Source organism: Pediculus humanus, genomic scaffold, assembly GCF_000006295.1.
Source record: "Pediculus humanus corporis 1103172107665 genomic scaffold, whole genome shotgun sequence".
NCBI classification, from domain to species: domain Eukaryota; kingdom Metazoa; phylum Arthropoda; class Insecta; order Psocodea; family Pediculidae; genus Pediculus; species Pediculus humanus.
This window is the reverse complement of record NW_002987274.1, coordinates 254,888-266,852: the sequence shown is the minus strand read 5'-3', so window position 1 is coordinate 266,852 and position 11,965 is coordinate 254,888. Positions and strand designations below refer to the sequence as shown.

At 28.0% G+C, this 11,965-nt stretch overlaps 1 protein-coding gene across 1 annotated transcript; it reads right to left on the bottom strand.

Moving 5' to 3' along the window:
- Nucleotides 1-5,577: 5,577 nt before the first annotated feature.
- On the bottom strand, nt 5,578-10,521 carry Phum_PHUM281890 (uncharacterized protein; the record flags this gene model as incomplete). Its single annotated transcript, XM_002426814.1, has 5 exons — nt 5,578-7,046; nt 7,326-7,779; nt 7,863-8,642; nt 9,042-9,940; nt 10,473-10,521. 5 exons carry the CDS (start codon nt 10,519-10,521, stop codon nt 5,584-5,586), a joined length of 3,645 nt encoding a protein of 1,214 aa, XP_002426859.1. The 3' UTR covers nt 5,578-5,583.
- Between the last annotated feature and the right edge of the window lie 1,444 nt (nt 10,522-11,965).

Genomic DNA, 11,965 nt, shown 5'->3' with positions numbered 1-11,965 from the left:
AAAGCCAGCATAAATGAATAAAATTTTCCTTTGACACACACACACACACACACACATCAAAAAAAAAAAAAAGAAAAAAAAACCTAAAAAAGTTAAAAACCTGGAAAACTTTTTTCTATTTTTTTGTTTTTTCTACTTCGATTACAATCAAAAAAAGAAAAAAACTTTTCTTTTTAAAACAAAATTGAAAACGAGTTTTTCCTTTTTATAAAAAAAAAAAAAAGTTTTTCCTTTTTTCAAGTAAGAAAAACAAGAAAAAAAAATTTATATATATATTTTTTTTTTATTAGTTTTCTCTCATATTCGATTACTTACCACCTTAAAGTTTTATTATAATTTACCATTAGTAATAATAATAATAATAATAATAACAAAGCAAAACAAACAATTAAAAACCTTTTTTAAAAGAAAAACAAATTGAAAATGTAATTAATTAACCGTCAGAGAAAATAATGGAAAATTAAATTAAATGTGATCATTAATCTGGCGACAGAGAACTTAATTGAGAAAAAGCAAAAATTTTCCCTGATAAAAATAAAATGATAAGAGGGGGGAGGGGGGGGAGTGGGAAACAAAAAAACTAACTTATTTTTTTATATTCTCTTATAGAATAATGACTTTAACAATTTTTTTTTTTTATGAGGCCTGACTTTATGGCAAATTTGAGAATCAACAAAATCAATTTTACCATGTAAACAAAATGGCTACTCAATGAAAATAAAAAATTTTCTCTTACCTTTTATCAGAATTTTTTGTATCTTCATCTAATTTCACATTTTCCAATTGTGTTTCAACTTTTTCTTCTTCTTTTTCTTTTTCTAGACTCATTTTTTCTTATTATTTGTTTGCTGAATCAATAAAAAAAAAATAAAATTGTATGATTGAGTCATGATGATAAATTTCATTAACTACATAAAAATTGATGGGATGTGTTTGTTTGTGTGTGTTTGTATATTAAGCTTTCTCTAACTCAACACTATAAGATACTGCAAAAACTTTCAATATAAATTTAATAATAATAATATTTTCTTAAATAATAATTATGATGAAAAAATTATAAACAATTTTACAAATTGCAACAACCACAGTTTTACAATTGTAACAAACAACTACTACAATTGTTTAAATTATTATTTATAATAATTAAAATAGTTTAATATGAAATGGTTTGTTATGTTTAATTTATTAATTAATTATATATTTTATTAAAACTTAATAAACAATACTTTTTTTAATACCTTTCAAAAAATCATTCTCCATTCAAAGACTTTAATACATTTTAATTAAAAAATAAAGAAAAATTTTTTAAGTTTGTAAATAAATTATTAAATATTAAACGTTTTATTTATTAAAAACCATACAAACCTTATTTTACTGTTGAAACATAAAAGTAAAACCGTTGGCAGGGGAGAAAAAAAAAACTACAAAGAGGAGGGATTACAATTAATTTATATATGAATAATATACCACCGTATGTTACAATTTGAAAAACCGATACCGCGAAAAATTTCTTATTTTAACGATTTAAAATGATATAAAATGAATTTTTTATCATGGAAAAAACTAATTTAACAAATATAAATGAAAATAAGTTGAAAAGTTTTATAGAAATAACAAAATAAATGTAAAAAATAAGTTTTTTTTTTTCCACCTGCCGGTTATACACACACAAACACAAAACGATAAAGTCTCGAGAGCAACAAGTGGAAGAACGTAATTTTATTTTTTTTACAGGGTGGCGGTGAAAATTTCATAGAATTTCAAAAAGGGCGGGAAAAAAAATAAACAACAACAACGCCAACGCCAACCCTTTATCTAACCGGTGACTTAGATTTATGATTACGTCATCAACAATGTAATTTAATGGCTGACGTTCGTTAATTTTTTAACATTCTTTTTTTTTTGACAATTAAATATAATAATATTAATAATATCGATGCCATTTTTTTTTTTTTACATTAATAATTAAACAAATCCTTGATCCATAACAAGGAATAAAAAAAAATAAATAAATAATAATAAAAAATAACATTATTTTATTATTACATCTAAATATACATATATATATACACATACATAAAATTTAATATGTATGTATATTATTTTTATTTTTAATAATAATAATAATAATAATAATAATAATAATAATAATATTTACAAATTTAAATAATTGATTTAATTTCATTTATTTATTTTTTTTGTGTTAAATTACAATTTATTATTCATTTTTTTTTTTTAACTTTTTTAAATTTTTAAATTACAAATGATGGAATCGACAAATAAATAATTAATTAATTAATTACAAATATTCACAAAAAAATTTTCTTTTTTTTTTATGCTTCGAAAATAAAATAAAAAAAAAAAAAGGCAAGAAAAAAATTAAAATAATAATAATAATAAAAATAAGGCGTAGAGAAATTTTTTTTTTAAGAGCCAAAAAAAAAAAAAAACTTGGCAAATAATAATAATGATGAAAATAAAATAAAATGAAAATGCATTCAGCTTAACGCAAAATAAAAAAAAAAAAAAAAAAAACTATTAAAATAAATAAAATAAAATAAAATTATTATTATTAATATAATTTATTATGTTTTTTTTTCTAAATAAAAAAAAAAAAAAACATATTTCGGAATTCGTCCGAATAAAAAAAAAAAAATTTAAATAAATAATTAGGGCAAGAAAAAAAAAATTATTTATTTATTTATTTATTTTTATAATTTCGTAAAGAAAACTTTTCCCTTCTCCCTCCCCCTCCTCCACTCCCCACGAAAAACCTCATCATAAAAATCACGACAAACAAACAAATGAGAAATTATTTTAAATTTTTACTTTTAACATTTTTTTTTAAATAATAAAATTAATTAATTAATTAATTACAAAAATATAATTATTATCTATAATACACGTGAATTGATGTCACGTGTGTAATAAAACCACGTGCACATCATTGATTGCATTTTTTTCTTTTTTCTTATTTTTTTTTTTGAAAATTTCAAAAAATTAAAATTGAAAAAAATGCAATAAATTATTAATAAATAAATAATAATAATAATAAAAAAAAAGAAATTTTTTTTTACTTAATAACTTTGGCATTAAAAAAAAAAAAAAATACGTGAGCGAGAGAGAGAGAGAGAGACAGAGTCAGAGAGTGAGTGAGTGAGTGAGAGAGAGCAAAAACAAAAAATTACAAACAATTTATTATTAACATATGTCTATACATACACACATTTATATATTTATTAATGTAACGGCGAATGTTGCGTGTTTGTGTTTGCATTGTTTGTTTGTTTGTTTGTTCGTTTATCGATGCAAACGACCTGATTACTTAATAATAATAATAATAATAATAATAAAAAAATAAACGCCAAAGTTTAAATTTTTTTAGCCTCTTTAAATTTACATGGAATTCATCAATTTTTTTTCTTTTTTTTTAAAAACAAATAATTTCATCGCAAAAAAAAAAAAACAAACAAACGTTTTTTTTTTAACTACGTTTGTTTGTCGCTTTATTGAAGTGTTTGTTTGTTTGTTTGTTAATTCAATAACAATCCATAACGAAATTTCTCCGTTAAAAAAAAAAACTTTGTTTGCATTGCAAAAATTATTTAATTTGTAATGTATTTGTAAAATTATTTGTTTAAAAAAAAAAAAAAATTATAGTAATAATAATAATATTAATAATAATAATAATAATAACAATAATAATAATATTTATTCTTACTTTTGTTATAATTTATAAAAATATGTACACGTTTGAAAAAAAAAAAAAATTATTATAATACAAACAAATTTTTACTCGTCAGACCAGCTGCCACACGCAAACCTAAAATTTATTATTATTATTATTATTATTATTATATTTTGTCTAATTTACAGAGCGAGGGAGAGAGAAAGATGAAATAAATAAATAAATATAGAATATTAAAAATAAAAAATAAAAAATCCGCCATTATCACGACCACGCATTTTTTTAAAATCCATTTTAAAAAAAAAAAATTTTTTTTTTTTTCATGTTAATTACATTAAGTAGGTGTGAAATTTTTTTTTTTTACTCCCTCCCCCGCGTTCTCTCCTCCCGCAACCAAAAAAAATTCAAAATTATTAATAATAATAATAATAATAATAATAAATTATTTTTGTTTCGAAGAAAAAAAACTTACGCATTTGAAAAAAAAATTAAAAACGCGAATAAAAATCATTTATCCGTTCGTTCGTTCAATTATTTATTTATTTATTTATTTTTTTCGAGTATTTTTTAATATTTCGCCTTTATCCTATTATTATTATTATTATGATTATTATTATTATTATTAGTCAATTCAAAAACGTTACAACAGCATTTGTTCCTTTTTTTTCTCTCTACATTTTGGTCCTTTAAAGAGAAATAAATAATAAAACTTACAACTAAACAACTAAAAAAAAAAATAAAATTAAAAATAAAAACTAATACAACTACAAAAACTAACAATAATAATAATAATAATAATAATAATTATAATTATATTCATTTTATCAATATTATTATTATCATTATTATTACTAATTAAATTTTTTTTTTTTTGTTAATGTTGAATTTTTTATTTTCTTTCACTCGTTTTTTTTTTTTTTTTAATTTGTTAAAATATATTTATGTATATTTGTGAATCTTATGTACTAAATTAATTAATATTATTAATGATTATTATTATTATTATTATTATGTATTTTTTTTCTTTTTTTTAATAACAACAACATGAGTTTTTTTTTTGTTAAAACAACCGAATTCGTGATGTGATTCTTTTTGTTTTTAACAACAAATTAGTTTTCACTATTATTATTATTATTACTATTATTATTATTATTAAGTATCTGTTAATAAATTAATTATTTTTACAAAAAAAAAAAAAAAGTTACGAATAGGTCCCCGAATAAGCTCCTTATTATTATTAATTAATAATTAATTGCATGTAAATAAAATACTAAATGATTAACGTTTCAAAAGTGACGTCATTACTAAAACTGGAAAAAAAAAAGTTTTCTTTTGAAACTTCTGGAAAAAAAAAGAAAAATTCTAAGCCGCCATTTTATCATATTTAATTACACTTTATTATTATTATTATTACGGTTTTAAAATTTTTTTTTCTTCTTCGGAAGTGAGGTGACAAAAAAAAAGGGCTTTAAAATTCATTGCTATTATTATTATTATTATTTTTTCGATTGGAATGATGTTAAATTGAATAAATAGCCCATTTATAATTTTTTTTTTTTTTGGAATTACCCCCTTTTCCCTCCCTCTCCCCCCGGGATGAATTTTACGGAAGCAAAAAATATTTTTCTATACCTGAGTTTTTTTTATTTATTTTAAATAAATTTGTTTGTTTTGTTTGTTTCTGTTTGTTTGCCGGTTGTAAAAAAAAAATTGTGTTTGTATGTTCGTTTGTGTGTTTGCTTGTAAGTTTCGAAAGGAAAATTTCACCGTTGAATAATCACGTGACGAAATGATAAAAACTAATAATAATAATAATAATAATAAAACGAAGCTAAATAAAATTAAGCTAAATAAATAAATTAAAAAAAAAAAAAAAGGGGGGGGAGGATTAACAACTAAGTGGCAAAATCGACTTTGTCCCACGACAGGGAAGACGATGGCAGCTTGAAATCGTTTTCGTGAATGTCGAACAATTCAAATGGATCCTGAGCGTTTCCCAACAGGGAATCGTATGAATTGTCGTTGCAATGCAAAAACTCGCATCCGACCGTGGAAGAAGACAGGGAATTTGCAAAATGATTCGACGACGATTGATTGTCCGGAGCGGGCATGAGAGAATCCAACCAATTATCATCCATGTCCATGGGTTCCATGAGCTCCGTTTTGACGAGATCCGGATTGTTGTTTATGAGCTGATCCGTTTTGTTTGCCGTCGGCGATGACGAAGACGACGTGGAAACCGTCGTTTCCGTCGATTCCATTTCCGTGTCGTTTGCGTCCATTTTACAATCTAATTGACTAAAATCCATTGAATCTAATGTTTCTAAATTTAAACCTAATTCTTTTAAATTAATATCACCGTTTCCGTACTCCGTTGGCAATATGTTATCATTCGATGATAGTAAATTATCATTTGATGATAATATATAATCCAAACTATTGGAATGAAAGTTTTGGTCACTCGAATTGTTCAGATCGAAATCTGACGTTTCCGCGGACATAAATTCAATATTGTCCAAATAATTTATTCCGGAACCGAATGTATTCTTATTTGAATTATTGTCTCCGTTAATAAAATTAGAATTTGATAATGAGAATGTTATGTTGCTTGTCATGGCGTCGCTCCCGGCAGAAGGATCTCGGTCGGACGAATTCGGTACGTAGGCTTGAGTGAGCGTGTACGTGGGAGGATTCACACTCTGCGTCGTCAACGTGAACGGAGTGCTGCTTGAAAAGGTTGTGTTCGGAAGGTTGAATTGAGCCGGAGGTTGAGTTTGAGATGTCAACGTGATAGACGTTGGAAGAGTGACAGAAAAACTGGGATGGGGCAAAGGAGGAGGCGGAGGCGGAGGCGGCGGAGCCGAAGTATATATTAGTTGTTCCGTTTCAGGATCGTAGGATCCGGAACAGTTTGGAGTTGTCGGAGTCGCCGGATCGTTGGCAGCGCTCGGAGGCAATTCTCCATTTTTTATAAGTATCTCTAAAACATCGTCAACGATTTGACTTTTTACACTTTTTGACTTCTTATCTTCAATGTCTTGCTGAAGAGATTTCGTAGCTTCCTCATACTGAGGTGGGGGAGGTTTGCTAGTAACTATAAATGTTTGTTGTTCCTCTGAGCCTGCCCGCCTGGGCTGTAAAACTTGATTTTTCACTTTTTGTTGTTGAGAAAATTTATTTGCTGTTGAAGACTGTTTTTCATCTGGTATAATGGTATTTTGCACTAAGGTACCGAGAAACGTGGGCAAAGAAGAAGTTCTTTGATGACCTAGAATCCCATTTTTTTGTTTGACCAAATTCAAATGATTCAAAACAATGGCAGCTTGTTGCTGACCTAAAACAATACTTCTCCTACCAGCTAATTTGTTTTTCACTAAATTATTATTGTTGTTGTTGTTGTTATTATTATTATTATTATTGTTGTTGTTGTTATTATTATTATTATTACTATTACTATTATTATTATTGTTGTTGTTGTTGTTGTTATTACTGCTATTACATTCACTATTATTGTCTAAATTGTTTTTGTTATTATTGTTCACGTTACTGTTATTACTACTATTATTACAGTTGCTACTATTATTATTGTTATTTTTAATACTACTAAAATTATTATTATTATTATTATTATTATTACTATTATTGTTGTTGTTGTTATTATTATTATTATTATTATTATTGGCTGTTTGCAAAAGATTGTTTATCTGATTTTGGGCCTGCTGTTGATTTATAAAGGCCGCTAAACTGGCTTTTGCATTAACCGTTTCGCTGAGTTGTTGATTGTTTTGCTGCTGTTGTAATTGTATTTGTAACTGTTGTTGTTGTATTTTATTTTGCAAATGCTGTTGTAATATGAGCTTTTGTTGAGATTTGGGATCTATGTGAATTATTCCATTTTGTAATAATGCTTTTACGGGAATAGGCGAGGTAATTGCAGTCGTTGTCGTAGACGTCGAATTGTTTGTCACCTTGGTTAAATTCGATGCTTCTTTATTTTGACGTATTTGTTGAAGTTGCTGCTGAGATTTCTGTAATTCTCTTTGCAACTCTTCTATTTTTTTCTGCTGCTGCTGGATAATTATATCACCATTCTGAAATCAAAATATCATAATTACTATCTTAATGTCGTTTCCAAAAAAAGAAAAAAGAAAAAAAAAAAAAACAAATCACTCACATTGGGTGAAGCTGGAGGACTCTGTTCACTCGTGTCCATGGCACTGGGTGTGGGTGAAGCGGGAGGGGGAGTACACGTTTTTGCTCCAGGCGAAAAATTATTTTCTTCATCTTCTTGCTCGCACGGTGACACGGCCACATCCATTTCGCTTATTACTGATCCTGGATTATCACCGCTAGATAAAGAAACTGTTCTACCTCCAGAAGAAGTAGAGGTAAGCATAGAACCATTACCATCCGCATTTTGATTATTATTATTTTCCCCATTGCCAGATTGGGTGAACGGTTTTAAACGTTCTATGAGTTGAGGTTTGGGTCCTGATACGGGTAAATTTCGTTTTTTCAATTCCAACTTTAAATCGCTAACTTTCATGTCTTCCAGTTTTGTTAAAACCCTGCTAGTCGAAATCGGAGATGAAGCGACACTGGAAGAAGAATTCTGATTCGAAGTCTGCGAATCGGATTGCGGAGGACTGGAAGGTGGTCTAGACTGAGGCGTTGACGGTTGAACAACGGGAGTTGCAGATCTTGACGATTGCGTCACCAAAAACGTGGTTCCCGAATTACTTGCCACGTTTGTGATATTCGATATGGTACCTTGCAAATTTCCCACACTTTCCGTCGAAGGTTTTTGAGCGGCCGGAAGTATGATCTGCGGATATTTATGCTGCCATTCCAACTGCCATTGTAAAAATAATTGTTGCTGTTGCAAAAGCAACTCGTAAGACGTTTCCGTCGATGAAGAATTTACTGACGTGTTTTTTTGAGCATTTGGAGGACCCTGAATAAAAAAAAAATTTTTTTTTTAAATTAATACTTTGCTGCTACGACTATTGAATGAAATCGATTCAATCAAACCAAACAAATCAAAAAAAAAAAAAAAAAATTTTTTTTTTTAAGCTTAAAATTAAAATTTGATAAAAATAATAACTGAAAAAAAAAAAAAAAATTCTTTTTTTATTATTGAAAAAAAAAAAAAAAAAAAAAAAAAAAAAAACTGGCCACCAGCCATTTTTGTTACATTTTTAATTTACAACGAATAAACACCATTGAATTCCGCCTTGCGTTGGATTCGATTATTTTTAATTTTTTTTTTTTTTTGCAAATATTAAATTTTTTTAAATAAAACCGACACACATACGACACATATATTTTTTTAAAAATTTGAAATTTTGCTAACCTTGTATTCGTGAAATTTTATAGTTCTCGCTTTAGGCTGAGTTTTCGTTTTAGATTTTTTCCTATTTTTATCCGCCTTTCCCGGAGCTGGAGAAGATAATGAAGCAGGCCTGGGTGTTAGTGGAGTGGGAGGAGAAGCGATTGAAGACAACGGACTCAGGCTCGACGTGCTTGACCCCAATGATAAGGGTGATACTACGCTGGAGCATAATTCGGCAAAAGTTTGCAAACTTTGATTTTTATCATTCGGTATTTGCTGAAGGATCGGGGAAGTCACGACAACAGCGTTTGTAGGAATAGTAACTGCCATGTTCATGATTCCAGCACTCGCAGCAGCCGTTTCAAGCACATCTCTCGGCCTGGATTCTTTCGTTTTGCTCGTTTGAGGTGTATTACTACTACTACTACTGCTACTACTACTACTATTTGCTACGGTATCGAGTGCCGGAAGAGCGTTATTCGAAAAAGTGGTGGGAGTGTTTGTCGGACTTCCGGCACCCTCGGAACTTTGCGAATCGTCTTCGAAAGTGATATAATGATCAGGGTGTTGAGGTTTTCTCAACTGTCCTTCGCTTGTTGCTTTAAAAGGAATAGCGCCCTCTTTAACTGCCCTTTCTATGGGCTCTTCCGTATGGAGGATATTCTTTTTAATGAGCTCCAAGGGACCAGGTCGATGACACAATTGATCATTCAGACTATCGGCCAAACGCGCTTTCTTCAACATTCTTTGTCTTTCGGCGAGAGATGGATCTACGTGTCCAACATCGGCCTCGAGAATGTGTTGACGAACCAATTCTTCACGATCCGGTCTTTGTTGAATTTTGGCTTTCAACAAATCCCCCATTTTAGCTCGTTCCAGCTTTTGACGTTGCTCGTGAAAAGCTGGCGGCGTTTTCAGAGCTGTAATAAAGAAAGAAAAAAAAAATGCACGAGGTGATAAATGAGTACAATGTTAATGATGATACGAAAAATACAGAAAAGAAAAGAAAAGTAAACGTAGAGAGAAATTATTTCATTTTCGAAAGCAAAGCTTTTAGAAAATAAAATAATAATAATAATGATGAATGAAAAGCGAAAAATAAACAAGAAAAGAAACACACAAAGAAAATACATGGAAAAAAGAAAAAATGAAAAACCCATTCGCAAACTTTAAAAAAAAAATAATAATAATAATAACTATTACAAAAAAAAGCACCTTATAGCAAAACAACATGCAAAAAAAAAAAAAAATGCAAAACTAAAATTTAAAGTAAAAACGTATAATTGGTGCAAAGGAAAGATGAAAAATTGCTGGAAAAAACGAAAAAAGCCACATGCAATGCTAAAAATAATAATTGAGAGGAATCGGAGGGGAGGGGGGAATCGAGGAGAAAACCTTTTGGTTTTCTCCCCGTTTAAAAATTTTTATAAAACTACTACTACTACTACTCACAAGGCATGATTCCTTGAGCGACGAGTTGGTTTATTGGTCTCCGCATCATCAGCTTAACTTTGAGAGCTGAAAATGAAAAAAAATTTTCCTCATTTCAGAGAGAGAGAGAGAGAGAGAGAAAAAAAAAAAGAAAATTGTAATTGATTCTCTATAGTATACGAAACCGGGAAAACAAAATAAAAATAAAAAAAAAACGGGAACCTCGTGTGTCTCTTGCACACACATACACACACACACAAATTATAAAGAACGCACTTCACGACCCGCTAAATTGATACTGGAAGTCGCAAAGAAGGCACGACAAGAATAAATTATACCAATAAATGAAACCATTTGATGATGGCGAAGGTACACGAACGTCATAAAAATATTACTAATGAGAATTAAAAAATAATAATAATGATAATAATAATAATAATAATTTTCGAAAAATCAAAAAGAAAATAAAAAAAAAAAAAACAGAAAAACAATGAAAAGAAAAAAAAAATTTTTTTTTTTTTAAAATCGACACACCGGAAATCATCGGCCATTTTTTTTTGTTTTGTTTACAAAAACCATATTGAAGAATTCTTCGTACCATCTTAATTTTCCATAACTTTTTCGCGATCAAACTCGCGAACGGGAAATTAATTTCATTAAACAAAATTTTTTTTTTTAAATTTCAATTAACCATCGACACAAAATTAAAATGATTAAAAATTTTTTAATGAAGAAAAAAATCTGACAGTTGATTTGCATTTAATGTCTTTTTCAACACTTACTTCATCTTCTTACCCCTCTCGTTCTTCTCTCTCTTTTTCAGACAACAGGACCAGTATTCACGGCATCAAATTAAAAACAACAAAAAAAAAAAAAAAAAAAATTTTTTTTTTTTTTTTTTTAATTCGGTGGGCGTTTTCGTGTCTCGTCCAAAAAAAATATTGTACAACAAATATTTAGTTTTCCCGTTAATCAAATCTCACATTGAACAACAACAACAACAACAACGGCAGCAGCAGCAAAAAAAAAAGAAAAGAAATTTTCATCACACAAAAAATTTTCTGCCAATTTTTGCAAAAATTTTGGCATGTGTTAAAAATTTTGAATGATACAAAACAAAAGAGAATAAGGTGATGCGCCACATTAACCTACATCCCTATCCCTACCTAAATCAATTGTTATGGGGGGAAAACTTTTTAAAATTTTACAATTTTTTCCAAAAAAAAAAAAAAACAACAACCGCAAAGAAAAATTCTAACGAAAAATTTACATAAAATATTTTATTTAATCAAATCATTTGATGACGTACGATTTATCGACGATTACGTTAATTGCAAAACCCATTATTCTATAGTTTTTTTTTTTTTTTTCAAACACAACATTCAGGATGGCGCGTGTCTTTCTTTATTACGTGATCGCAAAACACGTTTTTCTTTTTTTTTATTAACATCGGAATCGTGTTTCTTCCTTTATAACCATTCAATCGTCAAACATAAATTAATATACTAAACTAA